Source organism: Myotis myotis, unplaced genomic scaffold (assembly GCF_014108235.1).
Source record: "Myotis myotis isolate mMyoMyo1 unplaced genomic scaffold, mMyoMyo1.p scaffold_m19_p_41, whole genome shotgun sequence".
Taxonomy (NCBI): Eukaryota; Metazoa; Chordata; class Mammalia; order Chiroptera; family Vespertilionidae; genus Myotis; species Myotis myotis.
The window spans coordinates 1,363,061-1,390,113 of NW_023416348.1; the positions used below are offsets into that span (position 1 = coordinate 1,363,061).

The 27,053-nt window shown below is 69.1% G+C and overlaps 2 protein-coding genes across 5 annotated transcripts; one reads left to right on the forward strand and one right to left on the reverse strand.

The window, feature by feature from the left end:
- Positions 1 to 7,122: 7,122 nt before the first annotated feature.
- On the forward strand, positions 7,123 to 16,905 carry CUNH14orf180 (chromosome unknown C14orf180 homolog). Of its 4 annotated transcripts, none has more exons than XM_036306509.1 (6): positions 7,123 to 7,469; positions 11,878 to 12,004; positions 13,399 to 13,528; positions 14,326 to 14,361; positions 14,630 to 14,888; positions 15,413 to 16,905. In XM_036306509.1, the coding sequence occupies exons 2-5, from the start codon at positions 11,894 to 11,896 to the stop codon at positions 14,839 to 14,841; spliced, it is 489 nt and encodes a 162-aa protein (XP_036162402.1). In that variant the 5' UTR covers positions 7,123 to 7,469; positions 11,878 to 11,893; the 3' UTR covers positions 14,842 to 14,888; positions 15,413 to 16,905. The 4 variants fall into 4 exon arrangements, with proteins under 4 accessions (XP_036162402.1, XP_036162403.1, XP_036162404.1 ...); XM_036306510.1 differs by having other exon boundaries at positions 15,434 to 16,905; XM_036306511.1 differs by having other exon boundaries at positions 15,812 to 16,905.
- Positions 16,906 to 19,109: 2,204 nt separating this feature from the next.
- TMEM179 (transmembrane protein 179) lies at positions 19,110 to 26,700 on the reverse strand. Its single transcript, XM_036306334.1, has 4 exons — positions 25,980 to 26,700; positions 21,499 to 21,636; positions 20,674 to 20,752; positions 19,110 to 19,306 (listed from the first exon to the last, which is right to left on the reverse strand). Exons 1-4 carry the CDS (start codon positions 26,282 to 26,284, stop codon positions 19,127 to 19,129), a joined length of 702 nt encoding a protein of 233 aa, XP_036162227.1. The 5' UTR covers positions 26,285 to 26,700; the 3' UTR covers positions 19,110 to 19,126.
- Between the last annotated feature and the right edge of the window lie 353 nt (positions 26,701 to 27,053).

The window sequence follows — 27,053 nt, forward strand, 5'->3', positions numbered from 1 at the left end:
CCAGCTGCCTGGTCATCTGAACCCAGGTCATCCCATCCCCCACCCAGCTCTTTCTTTCTTTTTTATGTGTTTATTGATTTTTAGAGGGAGTGAGAGGGAGAGAGAGGGGAACAGCGATGAGAGAGGAACATCATCGATCGGCTGCCTCCCGCACGCCCCGCACTGGCCATCGAGCCTGCCAGCCGGCACCTGCCCTGCCTAGGAACTGAACTGTGACCTTCTGGTTCACAGGTCCACGCCCCACCACGGAGCCACGCCAGCCGGGCCCATCCACGTCTTTCTAAGACGACAGACGCGAGGAAGGCAAAAGCCCCACCCACCGGCAGCCCAGGTCCAGCCATGGGTCCCGAGAAGCCCCCTGGACACTGGCCAACGGTGGGGACGGCCGGAGCTCACTGGGGCCTGGACAGCACCGAACACAGAGGGTTCTAGATGGACCCCAGAGGCGGCAGCGGCCCCCCAAAACCCTCACCCCTGCAGGCAGAACCCCACTCCCCATAGGAGAGCTCTCTCCATGCCCAGGCCAGGCTGCCACAGGGAGCGGGGGGTCTCTTAGGAAGTCAGTCTCAGCACAGCTCCAGGCAGCTCCCTGAGCACCCGGACACCTAGTGACACCCCCGCAGCTCCTGGCGGCCGGGGACCCAGCACCCACCCTGAGGAGAGGAGGCCCCAGGCCCTTCCCCAGGGTCCTAGGTCTCAGCTCAGCAAAGAAATGAGTGTGACCCCTGAGGCCAGGGCTCGGCCACCTGGGCCAGCCAGTTCTTCTGGGCACTGCCCGCCAATGGCCAGGCCTCCCAGGCTGCCAGCCCCTCCCCATGCCCGTGGGGCTTCCTGTGGGGCCCCTGCCTGCACCCCATTCCCCCCCCCCGGGCCCCAGCCAGTGAGGCTTTTCAGGTGTGAACAGCAGGGTGCCCCCCGAGGAGGTCGCCCAGGGACCCGAGGCCGGGGCACTGCCAGCCTGATTGGACGGTGTGTCCTCGCCCGGCCTGGACCACACCCTGCGGGCTGCCCCGGGACACCACCGCCCTCTGTGGAGGTAGGTCGGCTGGTCAGTCAGTCCTGCAGACTCACCCACCCCCACCCCCACCCGCACCCCACCCCCACCCGCACCCCAGCCCAGCTGGGCAGCGCCTGGGCTCCTGGCCAGTCCTCCAGCGCCACCTGGTGGCCGTTGCGCATTCCATGACCATCTGCCAGCCTGGGCCACCGGCCCCACAGCTCCTCTTTGTCTGTGACTGGAGGCCTTCACCTTGAGGGACCCCCCAGGGGTGTCCTGCAGGGAGGTCCCCAGCCCCCACCCACACCCCGTCATGGCGGGGGGGGGGGGGGGGCGCGGTCTGGGCCGGCGGCTGGAGCGGCTCCTTGGTGCCCTCCTGGAGGAGCTGGTCCCCGAGGGGAGGCAATGAAAAGAACAAAATGCAGGAAGTGAGAGCGCCCTCCGGGGCGTCCTGGCGGCTCATCAACTCCCGCTCCTGACAGTCTCTAACCCCCCCCCACCCCCTCCCCCCCCCACCCCCCCGCGTTACTGTCGGGAGAGCTGGACGAGCCGCACAGAAAGCTGTAAGGCACTCTAGCCAGCGGGGGTCTGCGGCGGTGGCGGGCGGTGGGGGGGCGGACGCCTCTGTGCTCGGGGTCCCCTCAGAGCGAGGGGGGGCTGCTCCGTGGACGCCCAGGCGCGGGGACAGGCTCCGGGTGACGGCGCTGGCAGGCTGTGTGCCGGCTGTGGGAAGCTGCCTCCTGGGTCCGGCCGGAGACGGTCCCCAGAGAGCTTCCTGACCGCGCCCCCCAGGACACCCCTGACCCACGCACATCCTGCCAGGCGTCTGAGGTGGGCACGGCCCTGGCCGGGCACAGGGAACAGGGTCCCCCCCTCGACCCGCCTGTCAGTCACATGACCTGCACCCCAGGCCACAGCGGAAGGACGGTCCGGAGAGCCGTCCCCTGGAGGCCCAGGCGGCTGCTGATTGCGGACCAGTGGGCTGGTTCTGGGCTGTTCCGGGCGGGCGGGGCGGCCTGGGTCAGGTGGCCGCCAGTCCGAGGGGTGAGGGCCACAGGGAACCCGGCCGCCTCTACTTGGGGGCGGTCTCAGCTCTGTGGTGCCCGTTGGGTGGGAGCCCCGTGGAGCGGGGAGGCAGTGGGACCCCCAATTGTTCCTGGAGACTCGGGGGATGGACGGGCTGCGGCGTCCCCCCCACGCTGCCCGTTCTGCTCCAGCGGCACACGAAGCGTCGGTTCGCACAGCCTCTGCCCGCAGCCCCGGGCTCCTCGGAGCTGAGCTGCTGGGTGGGTGCAGCCGGGCACAGGGCCTCGCCCACCCGAGCCCCTGCCAAGCGGGACCCGGCAAGGGGGGTCCACTCGAAGGCAGGCCGAGGCTCCGGTGGAGGCAGCTGCAGGCAGGGGCTGGGGGCTGGGCGGGAGGGGCACCAGGCCAGGCAACACAGCCCCCCACCCCCACGGTGCTGTCGCCAACTCTCCCCAAGTTGCCTGGAATCCAAATATCCCACTTCAAGCGCTGGGGACGGTGCGGGGCGGCCGGCAGCACCCCTGTGGGGAGAGGGGTGGGGAGCCACCACACTGGCTGCTCTCTCCCCGGCTCAGGCGAGGCCGAGGTTGAACACACGGTCCTTTCACCGCCGAGCAGAGCGGGCGGCCCCTGGGCTACAGGGGCCATAACTCAGCGGCCATGTCCCCATAAAGCCACTGGGCACTGTGGTTGCGGGCGCTCCTGGCCCTGCAGCAGCCCCACGGCCCTGGTGGATCACCCCCACCCCCAGACACACATTGGGGTCCCGTCAGGAGGAGGCCTCCAGCAGCCCTGGCCGAGGCTTGGGGACCACAGGGCAGTGGCCAGGAGGCCACAATGAGTTCCAGGGCCTTCGTCAAACCTGGGAGGGGGGCCTTCCCTTATCTGCAGGAACGGGCGGGGGGGTCGGCCAGGGTCCGGGCTCCCCCCTCTTCACCCCACCCAGGGACGGGCAGGCCCTGCTGGCCAGCACACGGGGCCATGGCTGGGCTGCGGCTGGCAGGCCTGGGGGGAGGTGCTGGGGGCACCAGGTCTCTGCCGGGACCCCTCAGGGCCAGCCCTCGGCCGGCTGGGCTGGGGAGCTCCAGGCCCCTCCGTGGTCCAGCAGCACCAGCAGCACCCGCAGCACCAGGAATGTTCCAGAAATCAGACCCTGGGAGCACCCAGGCCTGGGAATCAGAGTCCTGTTTTCCCAAGATCCCAGCCGCGTGCCACGAGCCTGAGGCCGTGGGAGCGTCTGTGGCCGTGGAGCGTCCCCTGCCTTCGCCCGGTTTCCGGCTCGTGAAACGGGCGCACTGTCCGGAGGCCACCTGGAGGCGGTCATCACTGCCGGACGCTCGAGGCGGCCTCGTTAGTGGGCTGAGCGCGGCTGCCACCGTCCGCGCTGGAGGCCACGGCCCCGGCTCCCGGCCTCAGGAGCCGCCGGGGTCCCCGACAGTCACAGCCCCGTGACCTCCCTCGGCCCCCAGAGCCCCAGGTCCCTCGACGACCGTCTCCGGCCGCCCGCAGCTGCCGGCCGCCTGGACCCCACTCCCCTTGTCGGGGGTCAGTGCCGGGACAGTGAGCGGACGGGGCTGTGCGATGGGGGGGCCGGGTGTCCCCACCGAGGTCAGCTTCGCACCCTCCAGCCCTCAGCCCCCAACGCCTCAGCAGGAGGTCCTGCAGGTCTCGGGGAGCACCCCACCCCCACCAGCCGGTCCGCCCCCGCTGGAGCCGGATGGGAGCACTGAGGGGGGGGGCAGGGGCTGCGGAACCTAACTACGCTCTGCGAGGAGAGCTCGGGTTTGGCCCTGAATCGTTCGCCCCGATGATAACGCTCTGGGAGGCGCTCGGTCTGGTGCCCCCCCTCTTCACTCTGCACAGAGCGCGCCCCCCTCCGCCGCCCTGACCGCCTGGCCGCTCGGAGCGCTCACAGCCGCTCCGCCCACTCGTGAGACCGTGGAGGCCAAGCGGTGAGACCGTGGAGGCCAAGCGGTGAGACCGTGGAGGCCAAGCGGTGAGACCGTGGAGGCCAAGCGGTGAGACCGTAGAGGCCAGCCCAGCGGACCTCCCACCGAGGCCAGCGCTTCATTAGCCGCCACCAGCTCCTCCGGCCCCTGCGCGTGGGCGGGTCCGTGGGCTGCAGACAGCGCGGCGGGCGCCTCCTCCCCAGACGGGCGCTGGGTGTCTGCTGGCCTGAGGGGGGCGCGGGCGGGGGAGGGGGCGGAGCTCAGGACTGGGGATCCCAGAGGGGACCAAGGGCACCTCCTCCCAGAGGCCTTTGTTCCAACCACGCCTGAGTACATGGCTGTGTGCCCGTGTGCATGTGTGCCCGTGTGCGTGTGTCCATGTGCATGTGTGTGCCCTGTGCATGTGTGTGTGCATGTGTGCCCGTGTGCATGTGTGTATGTGTGTGCATGTGTGCTCGTGTGTCCCCATGTGTATGTGTGCATGTGTGCGTGCGTGCGCGTGTGCCCTGCGCTCGTGCCCGTGTACATGTGTGTGCCTGTGTGCATGTGTGCATGTGTGTGCCTGTGTGTGTGCATGTGTGCCCGTGTGCCCCCATGTGTATGTGTGCCCATGTGCGTGTGTGCCCGTGTACATGTGTGTGCCCATGTGCATGTGTGTGCCCGTGCACGTGTGTGCCTATGTTTGTATGCCTGCGTGTCTGTGTGCCCGTGTGTGTGCCTTGTGCCTGTGTGTCTGTGTTCATGTGTGCCTGTGGGTCTGTGTGCATGTGTGCCCGTGTAGGATCCGCGTGGGCCCTGCACGCCCGGCTGTGACCGCGGCAGCACCCACCTGCGTCTGAAAACCAGAACAGAAGCGCCTGCCCGGTGGCTGCCCGCCAGGAGCACCCGGGACGCAGAAGCCGACACCGACACCTCACCCGGCGGCGTCCCTCCCGCTGCCCGCCCCACCCCTCTGACACAGATGCCAGGCCTCCTGCTGCCCCTGCCATGGGCCAGAGTGCCCGGAAGTGACCCCCCAGGAGCTTGGACGCGGGGGATGGCTGCCCCGCTCCCGGCCCCTTGGGTGGCCACTCCGACACCGGACTTCAGCTTTGGCCCACAGGCTCCCCGCCCGTCCCGAGGGAACCCCGCCCCTGACCCAGGGCCCTGGGGGCCAGGCGTGCTCGGGGCCCCGAAAGCAGGCGCCCTCCCTTGCTCGCCTCCAGTGATGGGGGACTCACCACCTCACTGTGGCCGTTCCCGCCTCATAGAGTCCCCGAAAGCAGGCGCCCTCCCTTGCTCGCCTCCAGTGATGGGGGACTCACCACCTCACTGTGGCCGTTCCCGCCTCATAGAAACCCTCCCCCTGCCCGCTCCCCAGGTCTTACCCAGGCCACCCTCAGCCCCTCCAACCAGCACCTTCCTCCCCCCCCTTCGCCCCTGAGCCCCACCCTCTGGCTTTACTCTCACCAGCCCAGAGCCGCTCTGGCCAAGCCCACTGGGGACTTCCACTCGGCTCCCTCTTGGCTAGCAGCCCCCCCCCCCCCCAGCTCTCTCCCTTCTCCCCGCACCCCGCCCAGGCCCCGGACCCCACAGGCCTGTGCGGTCCGCTCTGCCCCTCCCCCTGCCCCCCGGAGGGCCCAGGACTCTCTCGGGCCTCTCATGCTCGGCCCCTGGGCACCAGGGGTCACTCCTGCAGCCCACGGTTTCAGCGTCGTCTCGGGCCACGGCCGGTCGGTTCACTTGCTGGAGGCGCCACAGAAGGTGCCGCCGACCAGGGTCCTGCGCCACAGGAGACAGCGCCTGGCGAGGCTCCGTGAAGCGTCCGCCCAGAGCCCCGAGGTCAGGGCACAGCCTGGGCTGTGGCCCCATCCCCTGCGGGGGGCGTGCAGGCGGCAGCCGATCGGCGACGTTCCTCTCATCGATGTTTCTCTCTGTGTGTCCTCCTCCCTTCCTCGCTCTCTAAAAGCTCAAAATAAACTTATTTTTAAAAAGAAAAACAGAACAGCGGAAGTCTGTTCCCTCGTGGTTCTGAAGAGTCCAGATCCGAGACGTCGGCCGCGTGGGCAGCCCCCGCGCTCGGGGCAGGTGCCCGCCTGGCTTCGGGGTCCTGTGCCCACGGCTCCCACTCTGCGCCTGCGCTCACCTCGCCGCTCCCCTCCCGGGCAGGCCTCCCGCTCCCGGCGGCACAGGCGCCCTGGTCGTCCAGGGGCCGCACCTCAGTCACAACAAAAAATCCCTTTTCTGTGTTTCTTTTCTTTCTGTTTTTATAGATTTCAGAGGAAGGGAGAGAGAGAGACATCAATGATGAGAGAGAATCATGGGTCGGCTGCCTCCTGCACGCCCCCCACTGGGGACAGAGCCCGCAACCTGGGCCTGTGCTGTGACCAGAATCAAACCCCGGTCTCTTTGGCCGATGCTCTAGCCACTGAGCCACACCAGCCAGGGACAAAGCCCCTTTTCCCAGGTGAACTGACACCGCTTCCCGGGTTTGACCGCGACATCTCTGAGAACCATTCCAACCACCACAGAGGGTGACCCCAAGTTATATCCCACCTGGAGCCCCCGTGAACCAGACGCGCACACCAGCTCCCCATCCCCCGGGGCACCCCTAAACCTGCTGCCCTGCAGCTTGGGGGAGAGAATAATACCCTCAAAGGTGCCCACACCCGAACCCCCTTACGGTGACACACCCCACAGCTCCCGGCCCTGTGCCCGCCTGTCCCCTGCCAGGCCCTGCAGCCCAACAGGTCCTGGGTCAGAAGACAGGACAGTGGACTGGTCCCGGGGCCAGCGCTGGGGGGGTCGGGGTGACACGTGGAGGTGGCCACGACCCCCAGCCTGCTGCCTCCTGGAGCAGCCACGTTGCTGGTCCCCGGGGCCTCCCCGACCCCTGGGACCAGGCTGCAGGTGTGGGGCTGGGCGGGCAGGCCCCTCCCACCCGGGGCTCCACTTTGGGGTGGTCACCCCCCTCCTACTGCCCACCCTCCGCCCGGCCCCACATCACCCCACTCTCTGCACACACCCCGCCCGGCCCTACATCACCCCACTCTCTGCACACCCCCTGCCTCTGGCCCCAGCCCATGGGGTTTTCCAGGAGCTGCAGGGCTGGGAATCGGCCAGGCGGCCGGAGGGCGGGAGGGCCCTGACCCCTCACCGTGTCCACGGCGGCCTGTGCTCTCGGGCCTGGGAAGCGGCCGCCTCCCCTCCGGATCCCAGGCCGCGGCCTGCCCTTGGGGTCGCTGCTATTTCTGCCGAGAGGAGAGTAATTATAGCTCAGCGCCCAGCTGGCCCGGCTCCCGCCCTGGAGGGGCGGGCGGGTGAGGCCAGGAGGGCCAGCCTGCGGCGGCAGCAGCGCTTCCAGGCCGGAGCCAGGCCGGGGCTGGGCCAGTGCAGCCCGGACACTGGGCGCCCCGCACCCCCTCTCCAGGCGGCAGGAGGGACCGCGCTGGACCCTGCCCCCGGGGGTGCCCCAGAGCCGGGCACCACTGCCCCTCACAGACCCAACAAGGAGCCAGGTGAGACCCCGCTCAGAGCAGGGCACGCCCTTCCCCCTGGGGCAGGACCCTGCAGAGCAACAGGGTTCCCGGGAGGACACGGCAAAGAGCCCTCAGCGGGTGGGGGGCAGGGGGCACGGAGGCTGGGCAGCGGGCACACTTCGGTCCTGGGGGCGGGACGGGTGGGGGTGGAGGGGCAGCCTCCCCTTTCGCCCAAGACGTGGGCCTTCAGTGCACCCATGACCTGGTGCCCGAGCCCTTCCCAGGCGGCCAGCCTGACCCGGGTCCCGCCAGCCTCACTCCCACCCGAGGCCGCCTGACCGGCTGTGGGCGAGGGGGCAGCAGGGGGTCCCACCCGGAGCTGGAGCAGGGTCTCCCCAAACTCCTCGGGCGCCAAGCCAGCCTGGTCCCTTCGGAGCCGCTGGGAACCAGCGTGAGGCCAGGGCGGCGGGCGGAGACGTGCAGGGGGCGTGGGAAAGGGCCCGCACTCTCCGGGGACAGGGCCCGGTCAGGCTCGGACACCAGCCAGCCCCCCTCCACGCCCCGGAAGGCTCAGGGCCCGCGGAGGCCGGTCCACGCAGGCACAGCCGAGCGGCCTCGCCGGTGACTCGGGCCTGGAGCCCAGGCCACGGCGGCTGGAAACCCCCAGAACTGGCCCCTGAGTGAGCTGAGCCGTCAGCCGGAGCCCCCGTCCTGGCCACATGCGTGGGGTCACCCACGTGTATATGCGGGCACCTCGGGTGTTAGCCTGTCATCGCCACCCCAGGCCATGCTCTGTGTGGCCGGCCCCTGCATCTACAGGATGGGACCCGTGACCGACCTGCCAGGCACCTGCCCCGCTGCCTGGGGCTCGAGGCCACGGTCAGCCTGCCCCAAGCAGGGCGCCCCCACCCCAGCGGCCACACAGCCACCCCTCAGCCCCGTCACCCCACATCCTAACTGCACCCCAGAGCCGTGTGGGAGCACAGCTCGGCCCAGAAGGGCCTCGGGCACCAGGCGGGCTCCCGCTGTGGGTCCGGCCAGGGCAGCGGTGGGCGAGCGGTCAGCCGCCGGCTCCCAGGACCCCCTCTCCTCCTTCAGAACGGTGTCGTCCGGGCCAGCCTCCTCCGCTCCCTCTCGCGCGCCCCTCCTCCCCATGGCCACTGGGGGTGTCCACGCCCCCTCCTTTCCGGCTGGAAGGAGGGGCAGCCCCGACCCCTGTACTCCAGCCGGGCTGCCCGGACACACGCCTGACCCTAGAGGTCAGATGCCGCCGGAGCGGCAGGCCCCACACGACGGCCTCCCCGGGCTGGCGGGGCCGCGGGCCGCTCGCCGGGCCCCTGGGCGGTAACGGGATCTTCTCGGCTGGCTGGAGCCACGGCAGCTCTGGTGTCCCCTCTGCTCCGGGCTCCGAGCCCCATGATCGCGGCCGCAGGGGGCAGCTCAGGGGAGGCGCGGCACCTGCAGGAGCCCAGGTGGGCCGGGGCGCGGTGTGTGAGGGGGTGTGTGTGTGTCAGGAAGCGTCTTGTGTGTGTGCATGTGAAGGGGTGAGTGTGTGTCTGTGTGTGTATGTATGCATGTGTGTGTAGGCATGTGAGTCTGGTGTGCGTGCATATGTAGGGGGGTGAATGTGTGTGCATGCATGGGGGATGAATGTGTGCACCTGGGGGTGAGTGCGTGGTATACATGGGGGTGAGTGTGCATCTGGGGGTGAGTATGTGCACATGGGGGTGAGTGTGCACCTGGGGGTGAGTGCATGGTATACATGGGGGTGAGTGTGTGCACATGGGGGTGAGTGTGTGCACATGGGGGTGAGTATGTGTACATGGGGGTGAGTGTGCACCTGGGGGTGAGTGTGCACCTGGGGGTGAGTGCATGGTATACATGGGGGTGAGTGTGTGCACATGGGGGTGAGTGTGTGCACATGGAGGTGAGTATGTGTACATGGGGGGTGAGTGGGGGTCCTAGAGCTCCAGCCTCTCCCCATCGAGATCCCTGCTTGGCTCTCCCCGCTTCACGGGCCCAGGGCCCTGGAGTAGGTGTCGCTGGTGACAGGGCGGGGGGGCGGGGGGAGCCAGGCCAGGCTCTGGGCCCTAGTGAGCAGGTGAGACCCACTGCATGGGCCCGGGCCGCTGCCCCCTCTGCCGCAGGGCCTCCTGGGGGGAAGGCACAGTGCAGGTTTGGGGGGTGACTGGGAGGAGTGTGGGTGCTGAGCCAGCTGCCAGCCGCAGGGCCAGAGCTGAGGAGGACACCCCCCTCCCAGTGCAGAGTGAGCCCTGCGCTCGGGTCCTGGGAGACGGTGGGTGGGAACGGAGAGCGCCAAGAGGCCGTGATGGGTGATGGGCAGCGGGTCAGACGGAGCACGTGGGCTGGGGGCACAAAGATGACCGTCTGCCCGAGAGGAGGAGGAAGCCCAGTGGGTGGCGTCACAGAGCGATGGGCTGGGGTGGAGGCAGGAGAGGTGGCAGCTGCACCAGGTGAGAGGCCCCACCTCCTCGCGCCGCCCCGGGGGCTGGTGGGAGCGCCGGCTGGTGCAGGGCTGGGCTGGGAAGAGCCAGTGGGCTGCTGGGCCTGCGGCTGCACCGTGGTCGCCCGAGGCTTCGAGCCCATGGGGGGCACTAGGCCACACCCCAGGGGATGCGGACGCTTGGCCCAGCCAGACCTCTGCTCCTGGGGGGGTCAGGAGCCGGAGCTCCCTGTCCACCCAGAGGTGAGGGGTGCCTAGGAGGGGGGAGGCCTCCCCGGGCCAGGCCGGGCGGGTGCAGGGGTGACACTCCGCAGGCCTCCCGCCCTGGAGCTATTTTCCACCCGTTATCACCCATCGGTCACGAGCTGGCCCAGAGCAGAGGGCACTCCTGTTACACGGTCCCTGCCAGGGGCCCAGGCAAGCAGAGGCCTGCGGGGGTGGGGGGGGGGGCAGGCAGGAGGCAGTGCTGAGAGCACCAGTGGGGAAACTGAGGCCCAGAGCAGGCGCCCCATTGACTGATCCCCTGTGCACATCACACACGTGCACAAACACGCACGTGCTCACACCTGTGCACACGCTCACGTGGCTGGCCCACGTGGCTGGCCCACCATCCCTGGGGCGGACCCGGGAGCCCAGGAGGCTGTGCGCACAGTAGGGCTCCACGTCTGGGCGCTGCCGGCAGTGCCCCCGAGGGTCTGGCCCCCGAGGCTGGGAGTCCCCGCGTCTCCACGCCTGTGGCCTCACCTGGAAGGTCCCCCAGGGGGAGCCCCGCTGCTGAGCCGCTCGGCCCGTAGGCCTCCCGCTGCGAGAGCAGGTCCTGCTGCCCAGTGGCCTCCCTCCACCTCCTCCCCCGCTGGTGGCTCCGCCACGACCCCATTTGCAATAAAACCCCTGAGGCTGCGACAGGAGAAAATTGTTTCCTTTTGAAATAATTGCGTCCGTCTGGGCGGGTCGCACAGACATCATTCATGGGCCCTCTGCACTGTGGGGCTCCTGCCGGGGGCTCCACGTTGCAGCCGCTGCTGTCTCCCCGGGAAGATCGCTGGAGGCCCGAGTCACACGCTCTCCCCCAACCTCAGCCCCTCCCTGCATCTCCCGCTCACCCCCAGAGGCAGCCCGTTCCCTGTGGGGCGGCCCCAGCTGCCTCTGGCCTTGATTTACCCACCTGTGAAATGGGTGTGTGGGCCCCCGCCCCCAGCCAGGCACCCAAAGGACTGACAGTCAGCGCCTGGCTTCCTACCCCTGCGGAGGCCCAGTGGGGTCTGCACCGAGCAGGACTGGCGAGGTCCCAACATCAAGGACCCTTCAAAGGGTGTGGAAGGAAACTCACCCCAGAGGGGCCAGGGGAGAGAAAGGGGTGCACAGGAGCCTCGCACAACCAGGGGTCACAGATGACGGCGGGTGCCAGGTCACACCGAGGGCATGAGCAGGGAGCCTCCCCATGAAAGGAGGCAGCAGGTGTTTACTGCAGCTTATCTGTGACCTCGAAAAACTGACAAAAATAAAACGTGAACTTCCTGAGTACGGATGATGGAGTGGGGCTGTGAGTGGGTAGCAGCCCTGGAGTAGCCACAACCCTGGAGTAGCACCCAGTCCTGGAGTAGCACCCAGTCCTGGAGTAGCACCCAGCCCTGGAGTAGCACCCAGTCCTGGAGTAGCACCCAGCCCTGGAGTAGCTACAACCCTGGAGTAGCACCCAGTCCTGGAGTAGCCACAACCCTGAAGTAGCACCCAGTCCTGGAGTAGCACCCAGCCCTGGAGTAGCACCCAGCCCTGGAGTAGCACAATTTTGGAGTAGCACCCAGCCCTGGAGTAGCACCCAGCCCTGGAGTAGCACAGCCCTGGAGTAGCGGCAGCCACTGAAGCTGATAATCAACACCTGGGCATCGGGAAGCGAGGTGGCTTCCTGGGGTGTTTCTCTTCCTTTTGCTTTATTCCCGCTCGTGCTGCTGGTGCAGTACGTGGTGTCTTTGCCTCTCTTAGGACCATGTCACAGTAAATGAGGACGGCAGCACAAGCCTTGAGCCCCGACTCCCGGCCAGAGGCGCGACATCAGACCAGAAAGAATGTGGCGGCCGCTCCAGGCTCCTTGGTGCCCAGGGCGGGGAAGGTAAGGCGGTCCGAGGGACGTGGTCCCCGCCCAGGGCCGCCGGGGAAGGGACATTGAGGGGCGATGGGTGGGCCCAGGGAGGACACGTTGGAGGTTAGGTCTGGCAGAGAGGGTGGCAGGCCCCAGGGCAGGGCACAGCGGGACCAAGGTGCACGTGCCCATCCTGGGCCACGGGCAAGGCTGCAGCATGCGAGGGTGGGGGTGAGAGCGGACAGAGGAAGCCAGAGGGATGGAGAGGCAGGGGTGGGGTGAGAGGAAGCAGGGGCCGTGGAGGCTCTGGAGCCGGGCAGCAACCGGTCAGGTGCCTCTCTGGCAAGCTCACCCTGGCAGGGGGACAGATGGCGGGGACAGGAGGACCAGAGAGGCCGTCAGGAGGCAGCTGGGACAGGTCTCGGCCTGGGACAAGGAGTAAGGACGGGGGCACTTGGACAGACAGCGGGGACGAGTCCTGGTCCAGCCGCCCAGCTCACGGCCAGGCCGGGCCGGCTGTAGGCACGGAAGTCCCAGGCAAGAGAGGGCACAACCGTGAGCTGGGCCACACCCAGGACGGTGGGTCTTGCGCCCACGTGAGATGAACACCCCCCGAAGGCCAGCAGCAGGCTCCGTGCGGCCGGAGGCCCCCCGCCGGGTGCCGTCTCAGCTGTGGCCCCAGCTCACAGGGTGTTCACACTCCAAACAGCCTGTTGTCACCATTTTACCGACGAGAACACAGGCTCGGGTGGCCTGGTCACTGCCACTCCACCTTCCAAAGCCACACTGAGCGTGCGGGCGGCAGGCCCTGGCCGGAGGCCTGTGCTCACATCCCTCACCTGGCCCTGGGGGCAGCGACACGGGCCCAGCATGTGACCCAGGGCACTGAGCTGGGACAGGGCGGGCTTGGGCCCTGCCTCCTCCCTGGTGCCGGGGCAGAGGACCCCCCCTCCCGCCCCCGCCCGGGGCAGAGACACCCCCACCCCCATCCCCACCCCGGGGCAGAGGGCTCCAGGATCAGCGGGTCGGTGGGGGCAGCTGGGGCAGGAAGACGGCACCCGTGGGTGCCAGTGGCTGCCGTCCTCACCGTCATTGTTGCCATTATTATTGACACGTAGGAACGGCGAGGATTCGTGGGGGTTGGTGGGGACAGAGCCTGGGCAGGAGAGGCGGCCCTTCGCGGTCACGGACCACACCTATGGCAGGCCAACACCATCTGATCCTGAGCGGGCATACAGCGGGGGGTGGGGGGGGGACACAGGTCCAGGGACCATGCCCCATCTGGTCCCCACGGCGGGTCTGGCTGTATAAACCCAGAGGAGCTGCAGGGAACCTGGCAGAACAGCCGTCTCCAGCCTGCCGAGGCTGGGGAGGGGGGCGGGACCCCATTACTGCCTCTTCCCTCTGCTTCCTGCCTCTCCCAGGAGGGTGACAGGAAGTGCCCCCCCTCCATCCTGAGACGAAGCTCGCCGGAGGGCCGAGGCCGCCGGGCGGAGCCACAGAGGGCCTCGAGGCACGTGCGGTTCCAGGAGCCCTTGGAGGTGGCCGTCCACTGTAAGGGGGCGCGGGGCGAGTGGCCGGGGCTCCTGGGGGGCCTCTGCTCAGGGCCTCACGGCCGTGTCGGACTGGTCTCCTCTGAGCTCAGGGTCTGTCCCAGGCCCACGGGGTTGTGTGCAGCTACGGAACTTACAGCTGCCTGAGCTCCGACCGCCCGACCTTCTCTAACGCTCTCCCCGATTGGGCCTGGCCGCCCGGCACAATCCCTCTGGATTGGCTCAGTGCCGCCTGGGGCCCGGCACCTGCAGGACCCCTTCCCCTCTGACTCACTCTGTTGGTGAGAACTGAGTGGCAGCCCCTCCCCTGAGTGGAGGGGACCCCATGAAGGCAAGGGCCCCGGGGGTGAGAATCATGGGGACACCTTAGCTCCTGCCCACCACAGCCCCCCAGGAAGGGCTTCCTGGGTTCCGCCAAGTTGTGCATAAAAAGCGGAAGCAGAGACCCCAGATAGGGAACCAGGCCCAGACAGGCCGAGGTCTGGGCCCGAGTGGGTGGGACCGGGTGGGGGTCCCTCCCCAGGTGCCCACCTCCGCTGCCCGGGGCCCAGGCTGCCTGCGGGTCACCACACCCCAACTCCACAGGCCCTGAGAGCAGCACCCAGCGTCCTGGGGCCCCGCATTCTGGCCCGAACTGGGAGCGGGGAGGCAGGGCAGAGCCGGTGGTGCCGGGCAGACTGGCCGGGGGGGGGGGGGGGGGCGGGGGGTGATGGGCACCTGGGTCCTCTGGGTGGGCAGAGTGAGACCGGAAGCCCTGGGTGCCTCCTGCCCCGGCCCACCCTCAGCTCTCCTCCCCAGACATCGCCGGCAGGGAGCACGTGCCCGCCACCAAGGGTGAGTTCTGACCCCCTCCCCTCCCAGGGGTCCCCAGCACCCCCTACCCAGTGACTAGTGCAGCCCCAGCCCCAGGCCACCCTGGGACATCCCCCCAGAGGCCGGGCAGGGATGAGGCCTCCACACCCACAGGACCCCACCCCATGGGCAGCCAGGGTGCCAGCCCCGCCCCCTCTGCGCCTCCCGCCAGCCCCCAGGGAGGATGGAGTCCTGGATCCTGGGGTTTGGGGGATGGTGAAGGGGCTCACAGCACCTCCCTCACCCCCAGCGCCCCGCCGGCCCCGGCCCCGGCCCCGCGGCGGCTCCCTGCTCCTGCGGCTGGGCCTGTGTGCACTGCTGGTGCTGCTGCTGGGCCTGTACTGCGGCCGGACCAAGCCCCTGGCGCTGGCCCTGCAGGACCTGCGGGCCCGGCTGCTCGCCCTCGCCCTGCGCCTGCGGCAGCTGCTCCTCACCGGCTGGCACTGCCTCCTGCAGCTCTAACGCCTGCGCAGCCCGCAGAGGCCCACGGAGGGGGCGGAGCAGCGAAGGTGAGCCTGGGACAAAGGGGGCGGCAGGCGGGGCCCCCAGGGCTGGAGTCAGCACGGCCCCTCCTGGGTCACAGCCCGGGGTCCACTGGGAGCTGTTAGGAAAGGACCCACCACTAAAATCGGGACCACACCCCAGCCCCGGGCTGGCCCCCTCGCCCCTCCCTCGTCCCTGGATGGGCTGGGTGTGGCTCCTGGAGGCAGGGACCCTGCCCTGTACCTGGGGTCCCTGGAGAAGGGGAGCGGCCTGTAGCCTCTTAGGGCCTAGGGGCCGGGACCTGGAAACCCTCAGGAGAGGTGGGTCCATGGTGGGGGTGCAGCAGCCCCTCCCCAAGTCCCTCGCAGGCCCCCACTGAAGCCGCATGGGGTGGGGGCGCCCAGATCAGACCCTGCCCTGGGCCCAGCCTGGGCTCCTCCAGGCCCCAGGGGAGCGTGTCCTCCGCTCCCGCCCGGCCATCGCCGCCTGGGGTGGGGCTGGGGGCGCCACAGGCCAGGACCCCCACAGCCTCAGGCACGTCCCACACCAGCGCGGGGCCCATGGGGCCCAGGACGTTTGTGGACGGCAGACCGAGGGGAGCCACTCGGTGACAAGCTCCAGGACCCTCGGACCTGCCTGGAGTGGGGAGGCCGGAGCACAGCAGCGCGGCCTGCGGTCAGACACCAGGAGGGACAGGCGGAGCCGCCGGGAAAGCCTGCAGACGGATGGGGGTCACCCTGAAAGCATCTGTCCCCACCTCGTACGCGGGGACACTGGCTATTAGAACGCTCCGTGGCCCTGTCCCCTGCAGCTCACCCAGAGGGGACACGGGGACCCGCCGGCCATAGAACCCCCGTCAGGGCTCAGGCCGAGGTGGGGACACTGGGAGGCCAGCAGAGAGGGGCCTTGGCCCAGCGGTGACCCCGGCCTGGTCCTTGGGGACCCTCAGCATCATAGGCCCCTGACCGCGCACCCGCCCAGCCCCCAGGACGTCACTCGCCTCACTGCCCCCGGAAGAGGAGGGACAGATTGTGGCCCGTTTTCCAGATGAGGAACTGAGGCCCGTGGCCTCCCGCTGGGGCCGCACTGCAGGAGGGAGCAGGCCGGTCCTCTCCCCGAGGCCTGGTCACCGCGGCGCCGCAGACGGACCGGCTGGCTCTGCCGGCCACGGACGGTGACCCTGTCGTTAGGACAAAACTGCCCACGGTGGACACGGTCAGCCGGAGACACGGACACCCGTCCAGCTCCCCGGGGAAGCCCGCTGGGCGCAGGGAGGGAGCCGCGGGGAGGGTGCAGCCGGGGCGGGGCGAGGGGAGAGACACTCACACGGCCGAAACCCACCCACACCGGAGGGGCCGGGATTTGTTTTTATTGTGACTTTGAGAAATAAACACATTTAAGTTGAAGAGCCTTTACTTCCGAGTTTAGCCAGAAGTAGAATTAAAACACGGAATCCGTTATCAAACAGCAGGGAGAAGCGATGGGTGCCCCCCCCCCCCCGTCGGAGCCCCGGGACCCACCTGCCCTTCCCTGCCCGAGGCGGGGGCACCGCTCCTGTCCAGGCCCCGCTCCGGGCCAGCGCCCCTTCCGGGAGGCGCCGGGTGCAGCCGGCGGAGACGGGACCTGCAGGGAGTGGACGCCGGGCTCTGCGGGCCGATCGAGGGGCCGCCCAGACCAGCTCCAGGACCCACAGGGCTCCCCGAAGCCTGGGCGGCCCCTTGGGTTCCCCCTTCCCGCCCAGCTGGCCGCTGCCTGGATAGGGTGCGGGCAGACCCCCCCGCCCTCTGCCGGGGACAGACGCGGGGCCGCAGGGGCGGGGAAGGGCCCCCATGGCCGCGCACTAGGGCTGCCAGGCTGGGCCGGGGCCAGAGATCCGCTCGGAGTTCTCAGGTTCTGCCCAAACCCTCTCCCAGTCCCGCTGCTCCGCCTGGAACCCAAGCGGGCTCTGCCCCCGGGACCCTCCTCACCTGGCCCCGCCCTCCCGGGTCCCTCCTCACCTGGCCCCGCCTCCCCGGGACCCTCCTCACCTGGCCCCGCCTCCCCGGGACCCTCACCTCCTGGCCCCGCCTCCCCGGGACCCTCCTCACCTGGCCCCGCCTCCCCGGGACCCTCACCTCCTGGCCCCGCCTCCCCGGGACCCTCCTCACCTGGCCCCGCCTCCCCGGGACCCTCACCTCCTGGCCCCGCCTCCCCGGGACCCTCCTCACCTGGCCCCGCCTCCCCGGGACCCTCCTCACCTGGCCCCGCCTCCCCGGGACCCTCCTCACCTGGCCCCGCCTCCCCGGGACCCTCACCTCCTGGCCCCGCCTCCCCGGGACCCTCCTCACCTGGCCCCGCCTCCCCGGGACCCTCCTCACCTGGCCCCGCCTCCCCGGGACCCTCCTCACCTGGCCCCGCCTCCCCGGGACCCTCACCTCCTGGCCCCGCCTCCCCGGGACCCTCCTCACCTGGCCCCGCCTCCCCGGGACCCTCCTCACCTGGCCCCGCCTCCCCGGGACCCTCCTCACCTGGCCCCGCCTCCCCGGGACCCTCCTCACCTGGCCCCGCCTCCCCGGGACCCTCCTCACCTGGCCCCGCCTCCCCGGGACCCTCACCTCCTGGCCCCGCCTCCCCGGGACCCTCACCTCCTGGCCCCGCCTCCCCGGGACCCTCCTCACCTGGCCCCGCCTCCCCGGGACCCTCCTCACCTGGCCCCGCCTCCCCGGGACCCTCCTCACCGGGCCCCGCCTCCCCGGGACACCAGCCAGCACAGCAGCATCAGGGCAGGTGGCCGGCAGGCACTTCCCCAGCCCAGTCTGCACCGCACCCTCTCCGGCCCCTGACCCAGGCCCAGGCCCACGGCTCTGCAGGCCCCGGGCCCCTCGAATGGGAAACAGTCCGTCACCGGCAGCGAGGGCAGGAGTGGGGAGCGGGTCTTGCTTCCGGGGAGGGGGCAGCAGCGAAGCAAGCTTAGCAGCTCGGGGGCAGCTGAGGAAGCTGACGGTGCTTGGAGCCCGGAATGGGTGCTCTTACCCCGGGTGCCCTCCTGGGCCGGACACGGAGGAGGGTGGAAGGCGGGAAGCCCCTGGAGCAGTTGCTCCACCTGCGCTGTGTGGGCGGTGCCGTGTCCTCGGGGGCGGCGCCTCGGATAGGAAGGCAGCCCCCCGCCCCCCATCCCCCCCTCCTGCAGGGGCACCGGGCTCCCCGGTGGATGGAGATGCAGGGAGCTGCCCAGCGCACCGCTCGTCCACACCTGCTCTGGTCTTGGCCCCCCCGTCCCGTGCATGCTCACACGTGCACACACACACGCATATGTGCACACTCACACACACACATACTGTGCACACGCAGGCTCACACACACTGTGCACACTCACACGCACTTGCACTGCACACACTGTGCACATGCACACTCACGTGCACACACACTTGTACATGTTCAATGCTTACTCGCATGCACTCACACTGCACACACACAGCAGTGTATGGCACTCTCATACGCGCACACTCTTATGTGCACACACTCATGTCATATGTGCACTAATATCACATACATGCACAGCCTCACATGCACACGCAGACATGTGCAGCGGCACCTGGCCCCTCCCTCCTCCAGCACAGGCCCAGCCCACACACAGTGAGGCAAATGCTGGGGCCCAGCCACAGGGGCTCCCCACCCCCAACCCGGCACAGCGGCCACCCCCAGGCCATCACCTGAGTCCAGGCCAACACGCCTGTCCCTGCACTTTCAAAGCCGAGACCAGGCCTGGACACCCAGGGGCCCTGGAGCAGGAACAAAGGACAGCCCTGGGCGGGCCGCCGGGGGTCAGAAGGTGGGGCCACATGTGAGCTCCTTCCTGCACTCGCCCAGCTCCAGGTCACTGGGTGCTTGTCCCCCACACCTCTCAGGAGCCGTTGGCAAGGGTGTCCTGTGGGCGTCAGGGCTGGTGGGGTCGCTCTGGGGCTGCCACGAAGCAAGCAGTCACACCTCTGCGGGGGTGGGGACAGGGCCTGGACCTGAGGGTCAGGGGTCTGAGAAGGTGGGCGCTCCCCCGGCCTCGCCAGCCAGGTCTCACTGGGCAGGTCCTCGAAGCCCCGGCCCTCTGTGCTGCCCCCCACCCAGTCACAGTCGGTGGGAGTCGGGGCGCTGGGTGAGCAGGGTCGCTCAGACGCACGGTGCCGAGGGGAGACATGCAAGGCTGCACGGCGGGGTGGGGCCCAGGCAGACCCCGGGCGAGCGCCCCAGGCCATGGGGGCGCCGCTCCCCCCGCCCCCCCCCCCCCAGCCTAGATGACGGCGCTCTTCTCCTCCTGCGCCGGGGTGCGCGCGCCCGGCCGGGCCAGCAGCAGCTCCTTCTCGTGGACCAGGCTGTCCAGCAGGTCCTGCTGGCGGTAGTTGTGGTAGACTTTGACGAAGGCCAGGACGGTGATGGCCAGCCAGGCCAGCCACGAGGCCCAGAGGCCGAACTGCAGAGCCGGAGGCCAGCGTCAGGGGCCGGCCCCCACCGCGCTGGCACCCCGCCCCGAGCCCCTGGGAGAAGGACGGACCTGCTGGGAGGGCACAGGGACACTTCGGGGTGAGGACAGGGACAAGCTGGGTTGCGGCCTTTTGCTTCCTTCCCCACGACCATCACTCTCCAGCCCACGCGGGGCGGGCGCTTAGGGAACCGCCCTCACCCCAGGCTGGCGCCCCGGCCCCTCAGGCGGGCAGTGGCCGGGCAGCCGGGCTCCTCCCGGACGCGGCCGCCCAGCCCCAGGACAGCCGTCCCTCACGAAGCCTCTGCAGTTGCCACAGCAAACACCTTCCTCTGCTGTGCCCAGGCCGTTGAAAGAGGAGCCGCGGACTCGGCCGGGCCTGGGCGTGTCCCGGGACCCCACTCGAGGGGTCTGCCATCAGGACCCCCCAATCTACTCGCCGGGAACTGGGGCTGAAGCCCTCCCTCTAGGTGCCTTGGAAAGCATCCCCGCGGGGTCCCCTCCTCTCGGCAAAGAACCTTCACCCTCCGATGCCCAGACCCCCGGGCCTCCCCCGAGAGAGTCCTCAGGTCGCCCGGCCTGCGCGGCCAGCCTGGGTCCGAAGGGGACCCGGATGCTGGGGAGCCCTGCTCGGGCTAGAAGGAGCCGCCCCCACCTGGCGGCCCTCATCAGGGTCCTCAGTGTCCTCCGCTGGGATGGATGCACATAGTGAGGGACAGGCCATCACTGACCACCACCCTGTCCCCACATGCCTGGCTTCCAGCAAATACCCCAGAATCCACCACGGCCTCCAGGTGGGCAGGGCTGGCCTCCCATTCTGCCTAGAAGCCCCGCCTACCCAGAAGCCCCACCCACCCAGAGGCCCCGCCCACTGGAGGCCCTGTCTGTGGGGAGCCCCGCCCGCCTGGAAGCCCCGCCCACCAGAGGCCCTGTCTGTGGGGAGCCCTGTCTGTGGGGAGCCCCGCCCACCGGAGGCCCTGCCTGCCTGGAAGCCCCGCCCGCCCATCTGGACGCTCCGCCCACCGGAGGCCCGGTCTGTGGGGAGCCCTGTCTGTGGGGAGCCCCGCCCGCCTGGAAGCCCCGCCCACCAGAGGCCCTGTCTGTGGGGAGCCCTGTCTGTGGGGAGCCCCGCCTGCCTGGAAGCCCCGCCCGCCCATCTGGAAGCTCCGCCCACCGGAGGCCCGGTCTGTGGGGAGCCCCGCCTGCCTGGAAGCCCCGCCCACCAGAGGCCCTGTCTGTGGGGAGCCCTGTCTGTGGGGAGCCCCGCCTGCCTGGAAGCCCCGCCCGCCCATCTGGACGCTCCGCCCACCGGAGGCCCGGTCTGTGGGGAGCCCCGCCCGCCTGGAAGCCCCGCCCACCTGGGCAATGGCAAACTGGTCATAGAAGGCAGAGTTGTCCAGGTTCAGCTCCAAGTCGATGTCCTGGAGCTCCTCACAGCTGAAATGGCAGCACACGGGGGGCGTGACTCCAGGCCACTGAGCCCAGAACGCAGCTGCAGCAGCCGAGGGGCAGGGGCTGTCCTCAGCGCGGGGGAGGGGGGCCCACAGGGACCTAATGCCTCCTCTGCAGCCGAGACCTGCAGGCCGCCCCCGCCTGGCCCTGGACGGTGGGGGACACCACGCCAGCCTCTGTGGTCAGGAAGACTGTCCCTGCCCCACTGCCTGCCAACGCGGGACCAGCGGGATCCACCACAGGCCTGTGACGGCCACACACCCATGGTGGGCAGCGGGGCCGGGCTTGGCCTCAGGGAACGGGGTGAGCCAGGCGGGGCCTCCAGGGCCCGGGGCCTCCTGAGATGTCAGGACAGTGAACCGGAGCGAGAAGCCCCGAGAGAGGGAGGCCAGAGGCCTAGGCTCGCCCTGGAGGGGCTGGGGAGAAGGGCTGGAATTGGTGTTTGTGAGGGAAGAGAGAGCCCCGATGACCACACCCGCCGGGCCTGCCCCTCGGCTGCGTGGACACACCCCGCTGCCGGACCTGGAGCCCACCCGTCCGGTCGGTCACCCACCCACACGCCAGCGGGAAGCTCAGAGCCGCCCCAGGTGGGGGTCCTGCTCCGAGTGAAGCTGCAGGCTCCCTCCGGGAGGGGCAGGGACCTCCAGGGGCCGGTCCTGAGAAGGGGGGGCAGGTGCGTGCAGGTGCGGCGCGGGGATGAGCACAGCCGTGGGCGCAGGCGGCGGGCGCACCTGTGGGGCACCGAGCCCTTCTCGGTGACGGCGTCGCACCACATGGTGAAGCCCACGCTCACGATGGTGCTGGCGATGAAGACGAGGAAGACGATGAAGGCGCTGACCAGCAGGTTCAGGAAGGCGTAGAGGAAGGAGCTGCAGGAGGGACGGGACGGGGGTCACTGCACCCCGAGGTTCCGCCCACCGCCATCGGGCGGCCAGTGGGAGGGCACCCCCACCCTCAGGTTTCCAGCTGGGCCGAGTGGGGGTTGCCAGGGGCCTCCTCCCTCAGCAACAGGCCCTGGTGCTGGCCCCGGGCGGCCCACGCTGTCTGCCCAGCGACCCAGGCCTGGGAACCTTGGTCACCCCGTCTCCCAGAAGGGCAGGCCAGACCTCAGCCCCAGGCCACGTGGACCAGCAGCACAGGCACTGGGAAGACGGGACACCCTTCCAGGCCGTGACCCGCGTGGCCCCCAGTGCAGGCAGTCGGGGCCCATGTCGGGGGTGTGCCCAGGGCCCTGCTCTGCCCTCTCCACTGAAACCTAAAGGCTGAGCTGTGCCCAGGTGGGCGGGAGACCCAGGAGGCAGGGCCCTGAGGGCGGGTCTCGCTCAGGGCCACTGGCACTGCCCGATGGGCAAGGGCCTCCCAGGATGCCCCCGGACACGGCCCCCTCCCCAGGATGCTGTCACGGCACCGATGGCCAGGGCAGCGGTTGGGACGGACGCTGCACACACAGGGTTAACGCCGTCTTTCTCCCGAAGCCTCTCCGGGTGCCCTGCCTGGATGTGCCGTCTCCATGGTGACAGCATCCCGGGAAGCCCTGGGAGGCCCTGGCAGGCAGATGGGTCGTTTTAACCCGGTGCTCCCCAGCCGTCAATCACAAGCCACTGCCACCTGGACGCTCTCAGGGCTCCGCTCAGCAAAGCTGCCCAGGCCCCCTGGCCGCCCCCCTCCCTTGGCCCATCCATCTGCCCCAGAACAGCACAGAGCCCCAGAAGCCACAGGTGCCAGATCCACACGCCGATTCCTCCAGTCACAGCCAGGGTGCCCCGTGCAGAAAGCTGCCCCTTCGGCCCTGGGCATGAGCTGCCAGGCCCCCGCTCTGCACGGATACACCCCACATGAGGTGGTGGCTGGCACCATGGACACCGCCTGCCCCACAAGCTCAGGGCCCGGCCAGGAGCCCAGCACTCGGCCCAGAGGGTGGGCTCTGCCCTGGTCTCGGTGGGGGCCCCGGGTCGTCTGTGAGGTTGGCCTCCGGAGAATCGTGTGTGCACTGACCCTGAGCACGTGGGCCCCTCAGACCCGAGTGTGGTGGGCAGTGGTGCTTTGGGGCCAGACATGAAGGCTGCCGATGGCCCCGAGAGCCGTATCCATCCCATGAGCTCACTCTGACGGCCCCTCCGGCCGCCTGGCTCTCCCGTGCTCCCTGCTGGCCCAGCTTTGCCCGCCTGGTCAATCGTAGACCAGTGGTCGGCAAACTGCGGCCCCTTGAGTGTGGCTCTTCCACAAAATACCACATGTGGGCACGCATGTACAGTGCGATTGAAACTTCGTGGCCACACTCAAGGGGCCAAAGAGCCGCATGTGGCTCGCGAGCCGCAGTTTGCCGACCACTGACGTAGACTAACCAGCCGCGTGGCAGGAACTGGCTTCTCTGGTTGACCATCTTGCCTGTGGCTGGACGAAGCCGACCCCCTTCCCGGGGGCCCAGGGCTCGTGCACACAGCAAGCCTGGAGGCTTGGCCCAAGCCGGTCTGTGAGTCTGGGGCGACATGGGGCTGGTGTGTGGCGGGAAGCAGCAGGTCTCAGACGCAGGCAGCTCTGTCGTTCACTTGACAGACACTAACTCGGTGACTCCCTGTGCCCGGAGCACACGGAGATGAGCAAGGTGCACGCCCCCTGGGGTCGGCCCAGCCCAGGCCCCTCAGAGGGACGGCCGCACCTGGACGCCAGGAGAGCCCCGACCGGGTCCACACCCGGAACTAAGAGGGGGAGCTGGCACGTGGCGCCGAAGCCACGCGACTCACTGCCTGCCGACTGGGCCGTGTGGGCAACAGCGGGCAGGCAGCCGCACGGGCACGGGACCTTGGGCAGCAACTCCTGCGGCCGAGGAGGACTCCGCACAGACGTCTCTGGAGAAGAGAGCAGCCCAGCCTTCGCTGCCACACTCGAGGCCGGGATGGAGGTCGCTGGTGGGACAGGAGGGCCCCCAGGACTGACACAAAGGGGCGCAAGACCCGGAATGTTCCTCCGCCCAGGCCACATCCCGGAGGACCAGCGCCCGGGGCCTGGGCCGATGAGCGCAGCGACAGAGCGCGGGGGGCACAGGCCCCAGCTTTCCGCCTTTATCACGGGGGTGGGGATGACGGCTGCACAGAGCCAACCGGCCCCTTTGTATAAGGTGACGAGGACGGCCCGGCCAGAGTGGCTCAGGGGTTGAGCGTCGGCCTATGAACCAGGAGGTCACGGTTCATTCCCAGTCAGGACACAGGCCCGGGTTGTGGGCTTGATCGCCAGTGTGGGGCGTGCAAGAGGCAGCCGATCCATGATTCTCTCTCATCATTGATGTTTCTCTCTCTCTCCCTCTCCCTTCCTCTCTGAGATCAATAAAAAAATTTTTAAAAAGAAGAAAAATCTTTAAAAAAAAAAGATGGCAAGGACGGAGCTGACGTTCTAAATCCCCCAGGTTTGCTGCCAGTTTACGTGAGGAGGGCAGCCCCCCGTGACCTGGACTCCTGTCCACCGGGCTCCTCGCTCCCCGCCTGCCCCAGGCCCTGGAGGCCGGTGCCGGCTCTGAATCCCCTCACTCTGAGCCGCACGGCCAGGCGCCCTGGACAGCTGCTGTGTCCTCATCAACTGGACCCTGAATGCCTGAGGCCATGCGTCCTGTGGGGACAAGCTGGCATGATGGGCATGAGCTGAGGGCCAAGCTGTGGCCCCCACACGGCCTGTGCCCACTGCCCTCAGCTTCACACTGAAGGGGCCTCAACCCGCCCACCCTGCTGACCGCCCCAGCCTCCTCAGACCCCAGCTCATACTCAGAGACGCTTCCCTGCCCCACCAAGGAGGACCCCACCTGGGTGACACCTGAGCCTGGCGGTGAAGGTGCAGGTGACGTCTCAAACGTGTCCTCAGGGCAGGACACCCCCCAGGGACTGGCCTGGGCTCACCCTGGGCCGAGCCCCAGCCCCACAGCCCCTGAAGGCCTCCCCAGGTTGACGTGTGACTCCCTGCACACCCCAAATCCAGAACCTTCATGTCGAGGGCTGAACCGTGTCCCCAGCAACATGTGTCCAGTCCTCACCCCGGCACCTATGAATGCGACCTTATTTGGAAATAGGGCCCTGTGGCTGTCATTAAGCCAAACATCTCCTAATGGTGGCCTCCTGGGTTTAGGGGGTCTCTGAGCCCAGGGAGGGGCGTCGCTATGAGACTATGATCGACAGAGAGGGAGGCCATGTGCAGACAGACCCGGGGCCTGGAGTGAGCAGCCCTAGGTGAGGACCAGTCACCAGAGCTAGAACGCGTGGGGCGGGGGCGGGGTCTCCGTCCAAGGGAGCTGGCCTTGACCCCTCGACTGTGGACTCCCGGCCTCAGGACTGTAAGAGCGGGTGGCCTTTGTCCCGGCAGCCCCGGGAACCAGATGGGGGCTGCTAGGATTTCACCCCTCCTCCAGCTGTCTCCCCCACCCCAGGGGAACTGTATCCCACCTGATTCCAGCATAGTGCCCAGCAGGAGGCGGCAAGGAGGAGGCAGGGAGGCTGGAGTTGGGGAGTAGGAGGCAGGAGGTGGGGAGTAAGGGAGGCTGGAATTGGGGAGGAGGAGGCAGGGAGGCTGGAGGCAGGGAGGAGGAGGCAGGAGGTGGGGAGGAGGAGGCTGGAGGTGGGGAGGAGGACGCAGGAGGTGGGGAGAAGGAGGGAGGGAGTCTGGAGGTGGGGAGGCAGGGAGGCTGGAGGTGGGGAGGCAGGGAGGCTGGAGGTGGGGAGACAGGGAGGCTTGTGGAGACAAAGCAGGACCCTCGCACCCCCACCAAGGCCTCCAGGGGTTCCTTCCAGACCCCCTCCACCAGCCGCCTTCCCAGGACAAAGGGGATGAGGGGAGGGCTCCCAAGTGGCCAGTGTCACAGCGCCTGGCCTGGTCCCAGAGCGCAGGCCCCAGACCAGGGCGTGGCGCTGCCCGCGGTGCTGACGGGTGCGCCCTGGCTGACCCAGCGCGGAAGGCCCAGGGATGACGGTGCTACACCTACAGCGGGGAGGGGGTGGGGGGGGTAAAGGCCCGGAAGCGGCAGGTGAGGCACCTCCGCGGAGGGGCGCACTGGCTCCCGAGGAGGATGCGTGAGCGCCGCGGCCCTGGCTCTGCGTGTAGACAAAGGGCCGTTCGCGTGGAAGCGCTGAGGGTCCAGCGCGGACGTGGTCGGGCCTCCGAGCGCCCGGGGAGGGGAGCGCTGTGGGCTCGGGAGGGGCGCCGCGGAGCGAGGGCCGCGTCCCCCACTCACCCCTCGTGGCCCTTGCAGAGGAAGAAGAGCGCGCGCCAGGCGAGCGCGGCGGCGAGCAGCAGCGAGAGGAGGCCGGCGAGCAGGCCGAAGCGGCAGGCGGCCGGCGGGCCCCACTCCTGCACCGTGAAGCGCTCGCGCGCCTGCACCGTCAGGTTGGCGCTGAGCCACAGGCCCTCGGTGAAGAGCAGGCAGCGGCCGCGGAAGTCGTGGCCGTTCTCCGCCAGCGGCACCACCGCCACGAAGCTGAACAGGAAGGCCAAGAGGTAGCAGGCGCACTGCGCCAGCAGGAACTGGTTGAGCGCCATGGCGAGGCGCGGCGCGGCCGGTGGGAGCCGGGAGCCAGGAGTCGGGAGCCGGGAGCGGGGCGCGCGGGAGGCTGCGCAGTGGCGGCGCCGCCGGGTCCTGCGCGCCCCGCCCGGGACGCGTGCGCAGCGGCCGAGCAAGGGCCGCGCCTGCGGTCAGCACCACGGACAGCTCCCGGGGCGGGCGGGCGGCGCAGGGGACCAGGGTGCCCCAGGCCCCTGGGAAAGGGGCCACTGGAGGTGCGGAGCAGAGACCGGCCAGGGGGGATATTGGTAGGTCGGCCACCCAGAACCGTCAGAGGCCCCGGGAGCCTGTGTGGCCTCGCCTCCGCTGGTGCTGTGTCTCCAGCTCCCCATCCGCTCAAGGAAAGGAGGCTGGGCCCCGCCGCCTGGCTCAGTGGTTGAGCGTCCGCTTATGAACCAGGAGGTCAGGGTTCGATTCCCAGTCAGGGCACAGGCCCGAGTTGCAGGCTCCATCCTCAGTGTGGGGCGTGCAGAAGGCAGCCGATCAATGATTCTCTCATCATTGATGTTTCTATCTCTCTCTCCCTCTCCCTTCCTCTCTGAAATCAATAAAAAATTTTGAAAGAGAGAGAGAGAGAGAGAGAGGAGGAAGGAAGGAAGGAAGGAAGGAAGGAAGGAAGGAAGGAAGGAAGGAAGGAAGGAAGGAAGGAAGGAAAGAAAGGAGGCTGGGAGAGAGAGATCCCGGGGGGGAGAGGGGGCTGTGCAAGGTGCCACAGTGCCTGTGGGAGTGGGGTTTGCAGTCCCGCGG